The sequence below is a fragment of the Orbicella franksi genome, chromosome 1 (genome assembly GCF_964199315.1).
Source record: "Orbicella franksi chromosome 1, jaOrbFran1.1, whole genome shotgun sequence".
Taxonomy (NCBI): domain Eukaryota; kingdom Metazoa; phylum Cnidaria; class Anthozoa; order Scleractinia; family Merulinidae; genus Orbicella; species Orbicella franksi.
Window position 1 is genome coordinate 36,498,939 of NC_138145.1, and position 21,382 is coordinate 36,520,320.

At 39.5% G+C, this 21,382-nt stretch overlaps 2 protein-coding genes across 2 annotated transcripts; both read left to right on the forward strand.

Annotated features, from left to right (window-relative positions):
* The first annotated feature begins 314 nt into the window (after positions 1-314).
* On the forward strand, positions 315-14,272 carry LOC145480195 (MAM and LDL-receptor class A domain-containing protein 1-like). The gene is made up of 7 exons (XM_081458609.1): positions 315-710; positions 9,339-9,423; positions 10,055-10,186; positions 10,913-11,145; positions 12,065-12,149; positions 13,705-13,845; positions 14,019-14,272. Exons 1-7 carry the CDS (start codon positions 483-485, stop codon positions 14,270-14,272), a joined length of 1,158 nt encoding a protein of 385 aa, XP_081314735.1. The 5' UTR covers positions 315-482.
* A 1,832-nt stretch (positions 14,273-16,104) lies between these two features.
* LOC145495825 (uncharacterized) lies at positions 16,105-20,623 on the forward strand. Its single transcript, XM_081475445.1, has 5 exons — positions 16,105-16,141; positions 16,263-16,357; positions 16,972-17,072; positions 18,041-18,424; positions 20,043-20,623. Exons 1-5 carry the CDS (start codon positions 16,105-16,107, stop codon positions 20,455-20,457), a joined length of 1,032 nt encoding a protein of 343 aa, XP_081331571.1. The 3' UTR covers positions 20,458-20,623.
* Positions 20,624-21,382: the final 759 nt, after the last annotated feature.

The following is a 21,382-nucleotide window of genomic DNA, read 5'->3' on the forward strand; positions in this document are numbered from 1 at the left end:
GTTAAATAATTTGGTGGAAAAAAAAAAAAACAATTGTAGTTTCAAAGTTATATTTCATACAGGGATAATGTCCGCCGAATTTCAGATTCATGTTTTTGTTTTTTTTATTGTTATTATTTGTAGTTGTAGTTACAAGCGAAAAATTACAATACTACCAGAAGAACAAAGTACACCTAATTAAGTACGTCTAAGGTACACCAGATTCATGGTTTTGACATTCAAACTATGTATGAGTGAGTTGTTTCATTACAGAGCATTATTGAGCACCTAATTCCAGAAAATATATGGACACGTTGCACATACATGTAGTTGCTAATTTCTCGGCGTTTGGTGATCTGAACCAAGCCTAAATTTGTGGTTTTAGCTTTCGTGATAAAGTATTAAAGCTCTACGAATTATTTCATTAATTAATCAATGAATCAATTCATTTATTTTACATCTTTTTTGTACAGTTAATATTATCTATTTCTACAGGAAAATATATGCTCATCGAAGCGTCTTCCCCGAGAAAGCCTGGCGAAATTGCAAAACTCGTGGTTACTGTTCCGAATAATGGAAATCAATCGTGTCTTTCATTTTACTATCACATGTATGGGGCGTCGGCTGGAACTCTTAATGTCTACAGTGGAAATACCAAAGTTCTGTCTACGTCCGGAAACAAGGGAGATAATTGGTTGATAATGAGAGTGAACTTATATTTGGATGGAGTGGTAAGTAAAATATTACTTCCCACAGATGCTTTGAAACCTGTATCAAGCGAACCAATTTTAAGTGAGTTTATTAACAGTAGTTGGCAGTTGTCAGTCTCGGAAGTTAATTCAAGAAATTGCTGTAAACGCTAGATCTACCTCTAAATATCGAGCTGTACGGTTCACACATTATGAAGATATATTATAAGCAACAGTGGTCTTCCAGTTGTGCAGAGAATATTTTTTGTTCCTGTTTAATTTATTTTAAAAGTCGTGTTAAATCTAGGTGTTGACAATGCCGGTCACAGGCCTTCGCTCGGGCGAACCGAAAATTCCCTTAAACACAAAAAATTTAAAAGATCTGATCAAACGGACTACGGTTTTAGTATAAGTACATAAATGTAATGAAACACACAAGAAACGAGCGAAATCTATTTATGAAGCCAGATCGACTAGACCGCTCTTACTGAGACTGCCTCTTTCTCTCTCTTGCCTGTATAACATGGAATAAATGGAGGAAAAGGTTGTTGTTATTCATCGTGGTGGATGCAATAATAAAGTGTATTATCGTTTGTCTCACGATGTAGTCACTTGAAATGTAGATCGCGACGTTTCGACTGCTTACTGCTAGTCTTCTTCAGGCGATAAGGTCGACTGATTGCACGGTATCATTTATATCACAAAGGTCGGATGTGATAGGTGCATTTCGATCCTCCTATTGTTCCATTGTTCCGGCGAGTAGCTGTTCCCTCAGTGGTCCGCTGTTGTACCGTTCTCCTGTTGTTGTGTTTCTTGATCGTGGGTATCCATGCTTCAGGAATTTCAATTACACTATCCCTGTTGATGTTGTTAGGGTGAAGTCTTATGTGAATAGCTTCCTTGACCCTACTTGTGTACCAGTGAGGATCTCGATCAATAAACTTGACCTCATTCCAGATAGGATAGTGGCCGGTCTCGTGGGTGTGTTCAGAAACGGCGGAGGTCTGGGTACGGGCGAGTCGTATATCCCTGTCGTGTTCTTTGATCCTCTCCTGCATAGATCTCCCTGTTTCCCCGATGTAGACTTTGCCGCACTCACAGGGAATCCTGTAGACAACACCATCTTGTTTAGCCGGGTTGACGGTGTCCTTTGGTCGCGCTAAGTGTGACCGAAGTGTCGTGTCGGACTTAAAGACGGTGCGAATGCCTTGTTGTTCTAGGCAGCGGCGGAGAGACTCCGAAACTCCTTGGACATAAGGTAAAACGGCGGTGGATTTAAATTCCACGACAGGCTCTCTTCTTGGGGTTGTTCGTGCCTTTGTGATCTTCTGTACAAAAAAGGAGGGATATCCGTTAGAAACAAGTACAGATGACAGATGTTTCTTCTCTCCAGCGATTACTGATGGTTTGGTGACGAGACGTTTAGCCCGGTCGTACAGACACTTCACAATACCGCGCTTTACTGACTGAGGGTGGTGTGAATCATACGCTAGGTACTGATCAGTATGTGTTGGTTTCCTGTAGACACTGGTGGTAAGGCGGCCATCAGGTTCTCTGTAAACTGACGTGTCGAGAAAGGCGATCTTGTTGTTGTTCCCGATCTCCATGGTAAAACGGATTGATGGTTGTTGACTGTTCAGGTGTTGCAGGAAGACGTCAACTCTATCCCGATCCAGGATGGTGAAAGCATCATCTACGTAGCGTTTCCAGATCTTAGGCTTGCAAGGAGCGGACTCTATTGCTTGTTCTTCAAATATCTCCATGTAGAGATTAGCAATAACCGCGGATACAGGGCTCCCCATGGCTGTGCCGTCTCGTTGTTCGTAAATCAATCCGTTGTACTGGAAGTACGTAGATCTTAATACGAAATTCAAGAGGTCCGCGATTTGAACTGGTGTAAGTGTAGTGCGGTCTGCCAGGCCTACGTCGTTCTCCATTTTTTGTAGCGCGGCTTGTGCGGCGCCCTCGATCGGTACGTTGGTAAACAGTGACTCTACGTCGAAAGACACCATGATCTCGTGGTCCCGGACCTTCTAAACAGTTAGCTTCTCGATATATAACATAAGTTTGTAAAAGCTAAACTAACAGTAAAATAAATAAAGGCATCAAAAATTTCTTTTAAAAAAATTTGAAATGTCAGAAATGTCAGTTAGCTGTGGCCCTTCTGCAAGATTACATTTTACAACCCGAGGAAGGAAAACCCTTGGAAACCCCATAGGTAAATACGTGGGTAGGTTAAGGTAGGCTACTTACGGTAGGCTACTTAAGGTTGGCTACTTATCACAATTGTCCTACACTCTCTAAAACCTAACCGTGGTTTCGATAAGACGTCTTGCAGTATCGCTGTGTCGACGGGTCTGGATATTAAGCAGTATCCAACGCGAAATTCTGGTCCGACTCGGAGGTTCCTCCGTGAAGCACTCGTGCCGCCATCTTTGAAATGTATGGCGGCACTGAAATTTACAAATATCACTCTCTGCGCAACTTACATGGTTCTGTTAGCAGGAGATATACAGGAGAATCCAGGGCCAGTGACGGATGCTTGTACTGTTTGCACTAAAGGATGTCGAAAGAATCAGATGGCGATACAATGCGATTCATGCGACAAGTGGTTTCATGCTAAGTGTATCAGTATGAAAAGAACGGAATATGATAAACTTTGCGAACCTTCTTTGGCTTGGGAATGCATAACTTGTTATCTCCTGGCGTTGATACACCTGTCCGCAAGTCACATGAAAAAACTAACACGGGAGGAAAAGAAGGAAACCCCAGAGTAAGGATGAATAAAGGTCTTCATGCAAATCTTAAGAAGAGAGGAATGAAATTTGCTCATGTAAATATTACAACTTTGCCGGGACACTACGCCGACGCCGAAGTACTAATAGAGAAAGCAGCATTGGATGTGTTTGCGGTGACAGAATCGCGTCTAGATTGTACATTGCTCGATAGTAAGATGTGTCCTTCGGGTTATACATGCTACAGAAAAGATAGAAATCGCAATGGAGGTGGTTGCGCCGTTTTTGTGATGAGCAAATGGCCAAGCAAGCGGAGAAGTGACTTGGAATCTGACTGCTTAGAAATGGTATGCGTAGAAATATGTCCCGAAAAGGCTAAGAACACGATATTCGCTGTGATGTATAAACCACCAAGTATGAATCAAGAGAAATTTATCTCAGGCCTGGAGCAGGAGTTTCTCGCTAAATTGGACGACGAAAGGGTAAAGGATTTGATCATTATGGGAGATTTCAACGCGGATGTTATTGCTCTGAAACCATGCAAATATACTAGAAAATTAATGCAAACGACTCGTCTCCATGGTCTGAGTCAACTTGTGAAAGAACCCACACGCGTGACGGAATTCACAAGTACTGCAATTGACCTTGTGTTTGTTAATAACACTCACCGTATTGTCTCGCATGGAGTCCAGGAATTCGGAGCAAGTGATCATTCTGTTACCTTCGCAGTAAAGAAAGCCGGAGTTTGCAAAGCTCACGTGGAAATCCGCGACGCAAGATCTTTTAAACATTACAATAAAGAAAATTTTCAGAGACATTGCTAGCGTTCCCTGGAGTGTTATAGAGTCTTTTGACGATATTAAGAGCAGCTTCGCCTAGATATCAACTAGACTTGGAAATAGCGAAAAAATCAAATTTCTTCAAACTCGCCCAGAATGAAGCCCTACGGGCACTTGTTACAAAAACAATGTTTTAAGTTCGATAAATCAAAAATTATTTTTTTCCGCAATTTTTTCGTTTCCATGCCCCAAATCGGCCAAAATCGATCGAAAATGAGCGGCATATTCAGAGGCTCGTAAACGCAAAAGTAAAAATCTTCATAACAAACTGATTGCACGTCGTATTTGTACTTCCTTTCTTGTCTATTTAGAGCTAAATAGATCGCGATTTAATTAGAACTAAAATATTTGACGAATTTTTTAAGTTAACGACCCAAGACAGTTTTACAAGAGGTCTACAGTTAACCAATTTTCAAATGCTAAAAAGGCGTTCTGGTACACGGCTTTTCTCAAAACGACTAGTTTGGTCTGAAAGAGCATTGCTTCTTCTTCAAATTAGTGAAATAAAATTTTTGGATAAATAAAATCGCGAGCGCTGAGATAGCGAACTAAATGCAGCACTTCTTCCTGAAAACGTGACCTTTGACCCAAGCGTTACGAAACCGATTACTGCAAGAAAACCCGGAAGAAAAGCAAACGCTTCGTTATTTTGAAACAGTTTCTAGTGATATCTCTCAGAAACTATGATTGCAAGAAACTATTTCCAGATATGAAATCTTACAGGGTCAGAAAAGGAGCTATAGGGCGTATTTTGACGCAATAACTTTGTTTGCTGAGAATTGACTTGAAGTCAATTCCAGTGAAATTTGCAAACTTGAAGTATGTTAGCCGATACTTACCTGAATATTTATATTTATAGAAGAGTAGTCTTCTTGGATTAACCTTTAAAAGAAGCTGGTTCCAGATTTGGAAACCTCTAAAAGAAGAAATGGTTAATGTTCCGTGACCTGCCCGCTGCTATAAATTCCATGCACATGCCGAACGCATGTTTGTCGTAAAACCAACTGAACTCCACTGACAGTTTCCATGGGCAACCCCAAAATAAACAATCCCCAAAAATGTAAAGTGAAATTGGCTGTCTTCATGAACAGTTAGAAGCCAGAGTCAAGTTCCATTACCTTTTAAAAGTGCTTGATTTTGCTTTGTTCACTCAGTAATTACTGCCACGTTCGAACACCGCGTAGTATCGGTCACGCCAAAACACTGCAGACCGTACAGACTGAGTAAGTTTCCCATACAAAGTCTTGTACCCGTTTGTCTATTGAATCAAAAGTCAAATACTGCGCTTGTGCAGCCTGTGGATAAATGACAAACTTTCAGATATAACTAGGGCCAAAAAACATGAGTCAAAATGAAAGGCCTAAACAAGTGTCTGCAGTCTGCGCGGTCTGCACTGTTTTGGCGTGACCGATTCGCGGTATTCGAACGTGCCAGTAGTGAACAAAGTTGACGCAAAAAATAAAATCAAGCACTTTTTAAAGGTAATGGAACTTGACTCTAGTTTCTAGCTGTTCATGAAGACAGCCAATTTCACTTTACATTTTTGGGGATTGTTTATTTTGGAGTTGTCCATGGAAACTGTCAGTGGAGTTCAGTTGGTTTTACGACAAACATGCGGTTGCCACGGCACATTAACCATTTCTTCTTTTAGAGGTTTCCAAATCTGGATCCAGCTTCTTTTAAAGGTTAATCCAAGAAGACTACTCTTCTATAAATATAAATATTCAGGTAAGTATTGGCTAACACACTTCAAGTTTGCAAATTTCACTGGAATTGACTTCAAGTCAATTCTCAGCAAACAAAAATATTGTGTCGAAATGCGCCCTTTAGCTCCTTTTTTGACCCTGTAAGATTTCATATCTGGGAATAATTTCTTGCAATCATAGTTTCTGAGAGATATCACTAGAAACTGTTTCAAAATAACGAAGCGTTTGCTTTTCTTCCGGGTTTTCTTGCAGTAATCGGTTTCGTAACGCTTGGGTCAAAGGTCACGTTTTCAGGAAGAAGTGCTGCATTTAGTTCGCTATCTCAGCGCTCGCGATTTATTTACCCAAAAATTTTATTTCACTAATTTGAAGAAGAAGCAATGCTCTTTCAGACCAAACTAGTCGTTTTGAGAAAAGCCGTGTACCAGAACGCCTTTTTAGCATTTGAAAATTGGCTAACTGTAGACCTCTTGTAAACCTGTCTTGGGTCGTTAATTTAGAAAATTCATCAAATATTTCAGTTCTAATTAAATCGCGATCTATTTAGCTCTAAATAGACAAGAAAGGAAGTACAAATACGACGTGCAATCAGTTTGTTATGAAGATTTTTACTTTTGCGTTTACGAGCCTCTGAATATGCCGCTCATTTTCGATCGATTTTGGCCGATTTGGGGCATGGAAACGAAAAAATTGCGGAAAAAAATAATTTTTGATTTATCGAACTTGAAACATTGTTTTTGTAACTAGTGCCCGTAGGGCTTCATTCTGGGCGAGTTTGAAGAAATTTGATTTTTTCGCTATTTCCAAGTCTAGTTGATATTTAGGCGAAGCTGCTCTTAATGATGCTGTAATCGCCTGGAATAATCCTTTTGTTGATGTTGCAAACCAGCATGCTCCTTTAAAGAGAATTAGATCAAAACATGCTTCTAAACCTTGGATCACTAATGATCTTAAAGAACTGATGGCTGAAAGAGACTATGCATTAAGAGTTGCTAAGAGATCTGGCAATCAGGAACAGTGGAATGAGTATCGTAGATTGAAAAACTTCACGAACAGGAAGATAACATCAGCGGAGGCATTGCACTATAAAAATGTTATTGAGTCAGCTAAGAATCCTAAGGTCATGTGGCGCTCGCTAAACTCCGTGATTGGTTCTAATAATCAGGGGGGCTCTCCTTTTCAAGTACATGACGGGAAACGTTTAGTATCCGAGCCAAAAAGCGTAGCAACAAAATTCAACAAGTTTTTGCTGCCATTGGCAGCAAAGTTGCTGGTCGATTGAACCCTGTGAGTAAGGACGCGTGGAAGAAATATGAAACTGTGAAAGAAGCAAATAAGCAGAGTGATATCGAATCCACCTGGAACTTACAACGGGTTGAACAAAAGACTGTTCAAAGGATTTTGCATTCTTTGAAAGTTAATAAGGCGGCTAGACTTGACAAAATTCCAGCAAGGCTGTTAAAAGATGCTGAGATGGAGCTTGCTCCGTCAATCGCCTATCTTGTGAACAAATCAATTAGCGATGGTATTGTCCCTGATCTGTGGAAAGTTGCACGTGTTACTCCTTTACACAAGTCTGATGATAAACTGCAAGTTGAGAACTATCGGCCTATCTCTGTGTTGCCGGTATTGAGTAAAGTCGTAGAAAGAGTGGTGCATTCCCAGTTGAATGCCCATCTACATCAGCTAGATGCTCTGTATCAACATCAGTACGGCTTTAGGCGTGGACATAGCACTGAAGAAGCTATCACGCAATTGAATAACTGGGTTCTAGAATCTATGGACGAAGGTAAAGTAACTGGCCTACTGTTTATCGATATCTCCAAGGCGTTTGACTCTCTAAACCACAAAGTGCTACTACGCAAGCTCAAGCATTTAGGACTGTCTGAAAGATCTTTAAGATGGTTCAGATCATATCTTGCCGATAGACAGCAAAGTGTTTTGATAAACGGAGAATTATCAGAGCCACATACTATCACACTTGGCGTGCCACAAGGCAGCATTTTGGGCCCCTTGCTGTTTAATGTGTACATTAATAGCCTGCCAAATGCTGTTAAAAAGACACGGATGATTTTGTATGCAGATGATGCTGTTCTCTTTTGCGACGCATCAACACGCAAATTGCTCTGGAACGTGAATTCACTAAAATAAGAAATTGGTACACTGATAACAGGTTGACTATAAATGTCAAGAAGACCAAACTTATGCTGACAGGCAGTAAAAGGATGCTGTCCTTATTTGAAGACTTTGAGTTGCAATCAAATGGTACACAAATCGATCGCGTGCAGTCATTCAAATATCTGGGAGTAACAATGGATGCAAATAGAGCTGGAAGCCACATATCAGCAATTTGCTAAAGAAACTAGGTCATCGCCTTTCCTTGTTTAATCGCATATTTCATATGTTAGACAATAGAACTCGCATAACCTTCTACAATGGGCTAGTGCTACCACACCTAGACTATGCTGACACAGTGTGGGGAGATCAACCCGGTCTAAAATTCGAAATGGAAAAATTGCAAAGTTTTCAGAACAAATTTGCGAAGAAAATTAAATTAGGGAAGATGTCTTCTTCAGAAGCTCTGAAGTGTCTGAATTGGCTCCCTCTGGCTGGAAGACGTTTTTCTCACCGATGTACCGTCGTAGAAAATGCAATCAAAGGAGACATTCCGCAACATTCTGAAAGTTTTAAATCGACACTAAGAAGTTCACATGGCTACAACACTAGACATGGCTACTTACCTAGATTACTAAACCTAAAACGGAATGCGGAAAGAGAGTGTCCTACTTCCGTTTTACAAATGACTGGATGTCTCTCCCTGTATTTTTAAGAAAGCCAATGCCATGCACAATTTTTAAGAAAAACCTTATAAGGTTCTAAATGGATAAACATTTTTAGAAAAAATGACAGTAGGTAGTTTTGGTAGTTTTAGTAGTTTTAATTATTGTATATTTTATATTTTAGATCTGTGATACTTGTATTTCTTATTTTAGATTTTAATACTTTTTATTTTGTAGAGGACCTCCCTGAAAACCACGTATTTACGTGACGGGCTCTTCCTCTTTAAAGATTGTTTTCATTATTATTAATATTATTATTATTATTATTATTATTATTATTATTATTATTTTAAAGTATATTCTAGACTGCTCTGTCAACATACCAATTTTGATCAGGTGACATTGACGATTAGCCTTTGACATGATGTGACAGCTTGACGGACGACTGGGTTCGCCGTTTGTTATAAGTTATTCAAATACTGTCCCGCCGGTTCTGATCTCGCAATGATGACGATATACTTTTAAGAAACAAAGCAAATAATACATCAACTTACTGTGTCCACTTGTTACTTCTGACTAGAATTTATCAACTGCTAAAACATATTTGCAGGTCACATTTGAAGGAATCATTGGAAGTTCTTATACGGGTGATGTCGCCATTGATCAAGTGGAAATTATAGAAGGAAGCTGTCCAGGTAAATCTATACATAAATTATTAAAGCAAAAGGAATATATTAAAGCAAAAAACTTCATAAGGCCAGATTAAACCAACTTAACTTCCAATTTTCTAAAGCTGCCCCATAATATATAAAATACTTTGCCTTTAATCTTTTTTAGCGTCGAGGATTCAGTAGTTGTGGAGCCTAAAAAAAATTAAGGCTTGAGCGGGATTCGAACCCATGACCTTAATTTCTCAACTGCTTAAGTTGTATATAACGTTAACCTCAATGATCAATCACATCTTCATATCTTTCTCCGCAGTTCAAAGATATGATATTTCTTATATTCACCAGTATTCTTCACCATCTACGGGTATATTACGAACTCACAACGTGACCAGCTCCCAGATGGCTTGATAGCTCAGTTGGCGTTAAAGCACTGTACCGGTATCGCAGAGGTCATGGATTCGAATCCCGTTCAGGCCTGAATTTTTTTAGACTTGATTTCACATCTGCTTAAGTTTTGTATAACTGCGATGATCAATCATGTCTTCATATTTTTCCAGGAACTTCAAATATATGATAATTCATATATTCACTTGTATAGCAGTAGTTTGTCATGTGAGTACTTCAAAGTACAATTAATTTAACCTTCCATTGGCTTCAGTTTTTTGTAGCTTTGACAACGGTTTGTGCAGCGGATGGAGTCAATCTACTTTAGACGTATTTGATTGGACACTTTACTCTGGATCCACACCGTCGTTATCCACGGGACCATCATCAGATCTTAGTGGAACAGGTGAGTTGCCTTTGATTTGTTCTTCAGTCTTCAGGCATTGTGATGAGATTGTCATGCGAATAACTACTAGACTACAATTCACCAATTTAACCAGGAATAATCGATCTTGACTATAAATGTTCAAGACAGGCCAATTTTCAGCACCGAAAATGCGTATTGCGCCTGCAGTGAAGCTTATGCTTTTTCATCCCTTTCCTTAGTAACCGTTTTGTATTTCTTGCTGATCGCGTTGATTTATGCGTTGTTGCCGTTAAGCAAGTTATACAGACCAACCTTTAATGTGGACACCTCCGAGATCTACACATCTATTTTACAGACACCTCACAAGTAACCAGAATTGGTATAATCTAGAAGGGTTTAGTTGTTTTTCCGCATTTATTATCTTTGGAGGCAGCGTGGCCAAGTGATTTAGGGCGCTGTTGTTGTAATCCGGGGGTCCCGGGTTCAAGGCCTCCGCCCTGTCACAAGCGGGATTTGTTTCTCGGTAGTCCCGAGTTCAAATCCTCGGTCACGCTTTGTAAATAACCAACTGGTCTGCCTCCTGCCAGTTGGGATCAGTTTTTGATTATGTTACGTTTATTTGAAATGTTTGTTTCCTTTGTTTCTGCGGCATGCCTGTAGACTAGCTAAGCTTAGTGCTTGTATAGCTAAGTGCATGATCACTATAAATAAGATTTACATTTACATTTTACATTACAATAATTCTATGTATCTTTGTTTTCATAGGGAAGTATATGTACACTGAAGCTACACCTCAGTCGCCGGGCGACAATGCTAAGCTCCAGCTTGCAGTACCAAGAAGTAACTCAACCTCGTGTTTGACGTTCTTCTTTCACATGTATGGATCGGGGATGGGAACTCTGAACGTATTCAGTGGAGATACCATGATATTTACTGCGTCAGGAGACCATGGACATCGTTGGATAAAAGGAACAAGGACAGTAAATTCGAGCGACGTTGTAAGTATGCCTAAATTTTGTGGTGAGTCTTTTTTAATCCGCCGTATTTTTGACGTCAAAACAATTGAAACATGTTTAGACATGTGCACATGTTTTAATGCACGTTTGCATTTTTTTTTTTTTTTTTTCGCTAGCATAGGTACGTATATGTACTCTTAGTCGTACCTAATATACACAAACTGATGCGGTTCGAAAAACAACTTTAAGGTCTGCACAGTTTCACATACCATGAAGTGCTATTATCAAAAGTTGTGCGATCGAAAAATTGCATCTCATTGAGAGGACACTGCTTACCTGAGTGAGGGACACATCTTACCTGAGAGAGGGCATTATACGGCTTGACGTTGAGTACGGCTTGTACCGATCGTCAATGTCCGGTCCGTGTACGGACCGAAAATGTCAACTAATTAAGCTTTTTAAGCGAAAGAAAATAACAAACGGGGACAACTACCATAACAAACAACTTCGATTATACATGTACACCTTGCTTGAGCGAGACGGACTAAATGACACATTTCATCCTTCAGTCTCCAATTGGAACGGTCTAATAGCTAAACTCCAGTTGAAAGCATAATCGTTTTGCCATTTAATGACAGAACGATGTAAACAAATTACAGGAGGCCATTCGACACACGTCTCTGAAATGAAAAAATAACTTGAACTTCGTGTCCTTAGCAGGATTCGAACCCGCGGCTTCCTGCAAACTAACTGGGAGTACAGTAATATTCACTACACCATCGGGGCACCCAGGCTGGATATGTGGCAACTTAGTGATGTGAGTAGATCGAGCCTAGCCAACCCAAAGGACATTTTTCTTTAGAGACATCTGGGTGGTTTAATTCTTTTCATCTTGTTGAAACAAAATGATATGTCTTAAAGCCTGCAATTATCTATCAACATTGTAAGTCTATATTCCCAGTTGACTTTCGAAGGAATAATTGGATCCTCATACGCCAGTGACATCGCCATAGATAACGTGACGGTTACTGAGGGAAACTGTTCAGGTAAGACGAAGCATACTAAGACGGATTCCGCTCAAAGTTCGAGCGATAAGAGCAAAAAATATTTACTACGGGAGGCAGCGTGGCCGGGTAGTCAGCGTGTCGGACTCGCAATCCAGCGGTCCCGGGTGCGAGTCCCGCTCTGACCACTACCTGGATTTGTTTCTCGGTAGCCCCGAGTAGCCACCCTTTTAAATAGCTAACTGGTTTGCCTCCGGCCAGTTGGGATTCTTAACAATTTTATGTTCAATTTAAATTATTTGTTTCAGTTGTTTGCTCGGCCCCACTAGCACTTGTGCTATAAATTCTGCGGAAATCATCTTAAAGTGGTACAATGTGGAAAATCGCATCTTTCCGATGTCAGCCATTTTCAAACATAAAAAAGTAGCCTGTACGAGAAGAAAAACGCTGTTTACTATTTTCAAATATCTCTTTTCGTTCCGGAGATATTCCAGTTTTTAAAATATGCAAAATAAAGTGATGACATCATAAACTCAATCGAGTTTTGATCAAATATGATGACAAAGATATCTCAGGCAATTTGTATCAGAAATGTTTGATTCTTTGCAGTAAGATCCTACTAAAGGTGCTCCACAATATGAGCTTAACATTTTTGTTACTATGGCAACACACTGGGTTCCAGACTTCCCCAATATTAAAGGCTTTCCTGGCCACCTTTAGCGCTACCTATTGATATTTGTCAATGGTGTCTCATCTGTCGAGTTCCTGGCCTTGTTTAATGTTCTTCGAGCTGAAAATCACTAAAATATTGAAATCAGATTGGAGGAGCCCGGAAAAGAGTGGGTTGCCATGGTAACAGAATTTGACAGCCATAGGTGTGTTGCATGTAGAACTAGTAGTCTGCCAAGTTTCAATAAATTCAGCTTCAAATTGACCGAGATAGCGCTATTTATATACTCGATGTAATATTTGGTTGATTACATGACGTCATCAGTTATCTCATTTGCATATTTTACACATTTTTAAAACTTAAATATCTCCCGAACCAATGCAGGTATTTGCAAAACGGCGTTTTAATCTTTCACGGAATTTTATGTAATAAGCCTAAAAATTCAAGGCGTAATAATTTGATCATAGTACCACTTTAAGAACAATGACCCTGTGAGATCAATTGACTGTATTGCCAACCCTGAATGATAATCGCACTAATCGATATAAAAACAAAGAAGACGTCTAGGACAGTATAGATCTAAGCTTTCACTTAAATTTTGAAGGTTATTTACATTTCTATGATTTTCCATTTATAAGTACGCTGAGCAGTTTTAATCATGAAAAACTCAAGCCACATTGTCATCCTCTTGCAAATAACATTAAAGCCACTGTCGCTTTAACAAGGTTTCGGGTGCTTCTCCTTTCCCACCCCTTTCTCTTTTTCCTATATGTATTTGATTGGAATTATGATTTGCCATGGTCCGTCAGGTTCCTCTTTGATTGGCCATATTGTTGACTTTGGGTTTTGTTTAAATTTAACAATGACAGCAGTGTTCGCTGACCGACTATTTGATTACGGTTGTGAATAAATCTATTTCCACTTTAGTTAGTACATCTTGCGACTTCGACAGTGGACTCTGTGGTGGCTGGCAACAGTCTTACTCAGATGTCTTTGACTGGAAACTAAACACGGGATCAACCTGGTCTTATCACACAGGTCCAGATTACGATCATACCAGTGGGTTTGGTAAGAGAAATATCATCCACTTCATTTAATTGTTGTTGTTCGTTTGTTTTAATTTCCAGCAATACAAATTTATAATTTATATTTGGGCTTTATTTCTTTGTTTTTAGGAAATATTTTGAACAAGTATTTGTTATACTTCAGGTAGGGGAATTAATTTTTTTTTATGGTCACAGGATACTACATGTATATAGAGACGTCCTCTCCTCGGGTCGAGGGTGATAACGCAAAGCTTGAGATTTCTGTATCGGGAAATGGAGAACTCTCTTGTCTCAAGTTCTATTACCACATGTATGGAAACACTATGGGCACTCTGAATGTCTTCAGCGGAAGTGCGGTGGTTTTCAACGCATCAGGAGACCATGGAAACCACTGGATAAAGGCGGAAAGAACCATTCAATTGGATAGCATGGTAAGTTTCAATCGGTAGATATATGATTTACCTGGCAAATTACGCAATACTTCAGCCTTTCCCTTTCATATTATTAATGGAAAACAATATGCGTCTTTGATAGCTCAGCCTTGAGCAACGTGTAGCACGTTTAATTTCTCGGGCTATTCGTATACAGACGTACAGCTATATAGAAAAATCTATACTAATGAGACAATAACACACGAAACTCAAACGCAAACATAAAAAGAGAAAGATAGAGACAAGGGCCGACGGTCAGTAGTAAAATACATTTCTTCGCTTGTCCTAAATACATAACTTAGCTAGACAATTCTTCGTTCTTAAGGACACAATTTCTGTTTTGCCTGAGATTACAAATGGAATATTTCACTTCTCATTCATCTTTAATTCATCTAGGTGACATTTGAAGGAATAGTAGGATCCTCATATATGGGTGACATAGCGATCGATGATGTCTCGATTAGCAATGGAAGCTGCCAGGGGCACACTGTATCTCCAACCTTTTCCACAACATCAACCTTGACGCTTTTAGTGACGTCAGATCTATCGACATCTACTCCTTCCACTAAAAAGTCTTCGTTGTCTACAGAGCCATTGAAATTTAGTCCTTCCTCCACTAAGGATCCTTCGTTGGCTTCCGAGCCATCGACAGTTAGTCCTTCAACTAAAAAGACTTCGTTGTCTCCCAAGTCATTGACAGTTAGTCCTTCCTCCACTAAAGAGTCTTCGTTGGCTTCCGAGCGATCTACAGTTAGTCCTTCAACTAAAAAGCCCTCGTTGTCCTCCAAGTCATTGACATTTAGGCCTTCCACCACTAAAGTGTCTTCGTTGTCTTCAGAGCCATCGACATTTAGGCCTTCCACCAGTAAAGTGTCTTCGTTGCCTTCAGAGCCATCGATAGTTAGTCCTTCAACTAAAAAGACTTCGTTGTCTTCCAAGTCATTGACAGTTAGTCCTTCCTCCACTAAAGAGTCTTCGTTGGCTTCCGAGCGATCTACAGTTAGTCCTTCAACTAAAAAGCCTTCGTTGTCCTCCAAGTCATTGACATTTAGGCCTTCCACCACTAAAGTGTCTTCGTTGTCTTCAGAGCCATCGACATTTAGGCCTTCCACCAGTAAAGTGTCTTCGTTGCCTTCAGAGCCATCGACAGTTAGTCCTTCAACTAAAAAGACTTCGTTGTCTTCCAAGTCATTGACAGTTAGTCCTTCCTCCATTAAAGAGTCCTCGTTGGCTTCCGAGCGATCGACAGTTAGTCCTTCAACTAAAAAGCCTTCGTTGTCCTCCAAGTCATTGACATTTAGGCCTTCCACCACTGAAGTGTCTTCGTTGTCTTCAGAGCCATCGACATTTAGGCCTTCCACCAGTAAAGTGTCTTCGTTGCCTTCAGAGCCATCGACATTTAGGCCTTCCTCTAAAGAGCCTTCATTGTCTACAGAACCATCCACTTTTAGGCCTTCACTTTCGGGAAGTTCATCTACTACAAAAGCACCCCTGTCTTCGTCTGTCTTACCAGGTATTGTTCATTTGTCATCCTTTTTTATTATTATTCAGTTAAAAACCGACCAAAAGCTACGCCTCTATTAGTTTGGCTTCTTTTCAAGTTCCTTGTCCGCAATCCACCCGGCTCATATCCATTGCTTCTGTATCCATTTGGATGGTGTTTTTGTGGCTGTTTTTCATAGTTGTTCTCTGCGTTGTGATACGGCGTTTATCCCAGATGGTAAGAGAATTACTTAAGTTATTACAAAATACTCATTAACGGAACATTCATTTATCTGCAATTTCCCCTTGTTTGATATTTTTTGGGGATTTTGCAATGGCCTTTCTTGGTTCTGGGGAAAGGAGATGAAATGACCTTTATACCGAATATCTACATGTACTACATGTGTACAAATCACTACATTATTTCAGTTTTAGCGTTTTTTATGCCCTTATGGTTTAGTACTGCCGTTTGAACTACTTATTTTCTCGGCTGCACCCTCACACAATCAATATTTTCCTATTCCAGGTACTTCCACATCCTCCATTACTCCTCCAACAATATCAACAAAACAAATACAAGAGACAGTCATGTTGGAAATTCGAGACCTAGATATCAAAAAGGTACTTTCTCAGTTATCATTGTTTTCTTACTATTTTGTTGAACAAAAGGGAGTAATAGAAGGCAACTGATAAATCACTGACCAAAACAGGGAAGTTTCTTAAATTTATTGAAAAAGATTGGAGCAAGCATTCTTCGAATAAAATACTCATTTTAGCTTTTTTGACTTGGAAAAGTTTAGGGCTTCTGCATTATGCAGCTCAGCGGCTCCAATTAAGCGATCGTCTCTATATGTAAACCAGCAGATTAAAAACGTTACGGCGATGACCCCGTGGCTATCTTGTCGGACACTGGTGTCAAAAGAAGGTCGGGATTGAAACTTCACTATTTTTTGGCAAGACATTATTATTTATCTCGCCTTTCTGCCACCTTGTTAATATCATCATATCAGAGAATGGGTAGAACATCTAAAATGTTCACGAGTGAGTTAGACGATCTCGGTTAATATTTCTTTAGTATCTCTATTATTGAATTGTTACTCTGACTCGTAATTTCGGTTTCCTTTCCAAATCAATTAACTCAAACCATTTCGAAGTTGAATTTGAAGACAGGCCAGTCTAATCTTAATGTTAATGTGACATTTCTTCTTTGGTTTTCTTTTCCTGTTCTTAATTAGTGGAATGACCAAATGGAAAGTGACTTTAAAAGAGAAGTTGCAAGGGCAGCGACAGATTACTGTGCCGTTGACGAAACACGATGTGGATCCACTCCATCAAGGTAAAAAGCCAACTACGAAACACGTGAATAAAAAAAATCACAACATGCAACAATCACTAAACAGTGCGAAATTCTGAAGTATATCTGCAGTACAAATTTGAAAGTAATTTTTGCGACCTCCATTATTTTCTCTCGAGAAACGGTCCAAGCCAGACAAGCAGAAAATTCAACCAACAAAAATCAGCTCAGTGCTTGTGTTTGGCCGTTGATGAGTTATGTTAATTTATGATCTTGACTTATGATCGTACTACACTCTTTCACGATATCTTCTGCCGATTTTACGCTGAAAATATTCTCGTGAACAGACTATAAATTGTGCAAGTCGATGATTTGACTGGTTTGAGTAATTTTCCTTACAAATTCATTTTCTCCGCGCGCAATAATAAAAATCATACCACAATCTACCAATCGAACAAGCCCTTATACTCACTTTTCATGCCGACGTAATTCGGGTCATGCCCAACGGCACACAGGGCAGGAACAAAGGACCTCCGCAGCTGTCTGTACCCGGCCACCATTTGGATGGAGCTCCAGCTGTGGCCGAATGAAGCCTCTCATCTCTGTCTCTATAGTGCGTCGCCATGTATTTTTGGGTCTTCCCCGCTTGCGCCTACCCTCCGGTGTCAAGTCTTGGAAACAGATTCTCTTTCCCTCCTGATGACATGACCTATTCATCATCGTCTCTGCATAATGATGGTACCCATCCTCTCTCGTTCGCACTCTATAAGCAGATCCTTGTTAGAAATGGTCTAACGCCAGGAAATGCAAAGAATAGAAAATATAAATACAAAATATAAATGATTTAATAATTATTTTAAAATAGGTTGAGGAGGAAGCTGTAGTATAGTTCCACAGCTGTTTCAATAATTATGCCTTGATTGAATTTTCAGATTAACTTGAACATATTTTGCGTTAAATCTTTTGTTTTTATATAATCATTTACACTGTATTTTTTCTACCTTTTTCAGTTCCCGGCGAAAGCGGTCTTCCGACAAAATGATATTTACCAGCGATAGGATTCACATTCTTCCTGGTTATCCAAAGGAATCGATAGATGATCCTTCAGTGACCTTGTTAGCTCTTTATTTACAATTTCCTGAAGAATTCTCAGATGATATCATTGACAAAGACGTCCTAAAAGCCATCGTGGAAAGTAATGAACAGAGTATTGGAGGATCAGTGGGCGGTACCATCTCCAGTGTCCAGCCTTTAGCCTCCACTACAGAAACCACAGAAGAAAGTGACGAGGAACCAAAATCAAAGAATGCCATTATTATAGGCCTTTGCGTGGGTGGTGTGATATTGGTCGTTATTCTCGTCGCTATTTTCTTGCATTTCAAGAGAAGAAAAAGGTAAGAGATTAAGCTTGAACAAGTTGCATCCAATTGCCTAAATCCAAACTGAAACTAATTGAAACAATAACTATATTTATTATGTAAAAGTTAATGGTATACCGAGTGGTAACACATTGATAAAAAACGATTTGACATCCTCACATAACATATATTCTTTGTCCCTTTAACCACCCTTAAATTTGTTGGTGTACGATCGACACATCTTCAGATCTTCTTCGGAAGTATTCAGCAATCCTCGGTTGTCTTCTGTAATCTTCGGAAAATGTTCGGAAATCTTCAGAAAATGTTCGAAAGCGTTCGTCTGACCTTGGGACAAATTTTGGAAAATCTTTGAAAATCTTCGGAAAGTGGTCAGAAATCTTCGGAAAATCGCCACAAATGTGGTTATACATTGTTAATATTTTAGATAATAAAAAGAAATTTACATGGTCGCTTGAAGATACGAAATTCATCTTCGAGTGTTGAAAAATATTTCAAGAGTGAGGGCAGCGAACGAGTGAAATAATTTTCAGTACGGGGAGATAATTTTCGTAACTCCGCTCGACCATGGAATATCCTCTATAACTTGTCTTACCTCTGACTAATATATATATAATAGATATAATATATTACTGAGTTTATACTTTTCTGTATTTAATAGTTAGGAAGTAGAATAACCAACTGTGCGTGTTGATCTGTTATAATTGTTACGGTGCGTATCGTTTGTGACAAGTTGTGGCTTCCGTCCTGCAAATGAATTTTGTTTCGAAATATAGCGCCCTTTCCAAAAAAAATAAACAGAGGCAGAAAATAACAGCTTCATAGCGTACAGAAGTCAGATGGTTGGGATTTCCCCACTCGTGTGCTCTTTTCTAAGTTAAAATAATTCTGACACTACATGCTCCAACACACACGTGACAATGTACAGCTGTTGTTTTGTATTTTGATCCTTTCAGATGTTTCTCGATTTAATTAAGGGAGCGAGGGCGGAGGTGATAATGGCAAGGTGATGGCATGGGGGAGAAGACTAAAAAGGCGTCCTTTTTTCCAAAGAAGTCCACAGTCGTTCAATTTTTGTGACTGGATGCGCAGCGTTGTACGACCTGGGCAGCTTACTAAGAACATTTTAATTACGGAAAATCTAAATCCACAATTTGAACTAGAACATCTGAAATAGATGAGGAGTCGTAAGCCTGAACATTTTTTCAATGAAGGACGCCATCAGCACTGCCAAAGATTGTCCGTAAAAGGACGTTTACAAGTTTCAAATAAATTTCATTCAAAAAGTTAGAATTTATTTTCATTTATCCACAGAAGTGCAAATTTGTCGCGCTCAACGTCAGAATGGCATGAGGTGTGGTAACTCCATTGTATGTTTCTTAAAAACAAGGCAATGATATGACTGACAGAAATATTATAGTAATAAAGCTTGTTAAGACAGTGGAAGAGGTTTCAATATTTACTTTGAACGATAATCATCCCAGTCAATGTTACTTTAACAGATCAGTCAGCAGATTAGCCTACTGCATTGATCATCGTTGAGGGTTTTTTCGTGTGTGTGTGTGCCCTGACTGTAAAGGCGATAACAGAAAAGTGTATGGTTGTTCGTTTGTTAATATACCTATTTTTTCCCAAGATCATACACCGCAAAGAACAAGGCGGAGAATGGTTATAACAACGTTTACTTCAACGATGCTTATTGTGCCGGTTTTGGAGAGCAAACCATCGAAACGAAGGGTGGTGATCAAGCTTTTTCATCTGGTAATGCGTCTGAAGCAAACCTCGGGGAGCACTACTACGCGGCAGTCAATGACCTAGCAGTAAAGAACACTGAGGATGTTGCTGCACCTACTTACGAAACACTCAACAGTGGTGTTAAAGTTGATGCATCTATCTACCAAAACCTCAACAGTGATCTTAAGTCACAAGAAATCCGAGCGGAGAAGACCAGTGGGGGAGTTGCGGCACCTGTCTACCAACCACCCACCAATGGAGATGCTGTATCCATCTGCCAAACAGTCAACAGTGAGCCTGCATCATTAGAAGCCTAGGTTGAGAAGAGTAAGGGAGACGTTACCAAGTCTACCGCGGGCTAACTAACCCAATAGCGGTGATTCAAAAGATCGGAACTGAAAAAAAAAATCAACTGTAAATACAAATAGCAATGTAATTGGTCATAAAAGATCCCAGCCCACACTGAAGTGAGTTGTTTTACTTTGCCTTTTGAGAAAAAGGAACGATAAGGTCGGTACAATTTTTTTTCTTTCTTTATAATTGTACATGTGAGAACCAAATTTTCGAAGTCCATAAAATCGAGGTTGTTCTAAAATTTGTTCACGGCAACTGCAATAAAATTTTCCGAAAATTGGTTTCTCACTTCAGGTAGGCTGTGATATTCACTATTTTTATACTGTTTAAGTGATTTTATGGCACGTAGAGTTACTATCCAGTAACATATCTTCAATTTAAAGAGCCTAAATGTATAAGGATTTGTTCGTTTTAAGGAAGATTCGCTCGAACCGCAAGGAGAAGTAAATGAGAGGCGGCCACACCCGGTTTCAGACGTGGCTTCTAGAGCCATATACCCGTTTTTAAACTTGGTCTCTAATCCGCATCCCTTCTTTCACTTGCCAGTACGTTTTCAGACCTGGCGTCTAATGCTATTTCCATCTTTAGACCTGGCTTCAAAAGCCATATCTGTCTCTGTTTCCACGCGCGTATGCGCACATCATGAAAACGTTCTATTTGCATGAAGTTACCTTTACCAGCGTTGTTCGGCTGCTAAGCTAGGTTGATATGAATTTTAAAACCAGCTGTTTTACGACCACGTTGTTCCTTAAAGAGGAGCATATTTAATGTTTTCATACTATGTTTTCTCTTCACTAAATACAGCTTCTGCTCAGATTGTGGAAACATCGATCACCAACAGTAGTTATTTTTAGCACAGTCTTGACCCGAGCAATCGCACTGGACTAA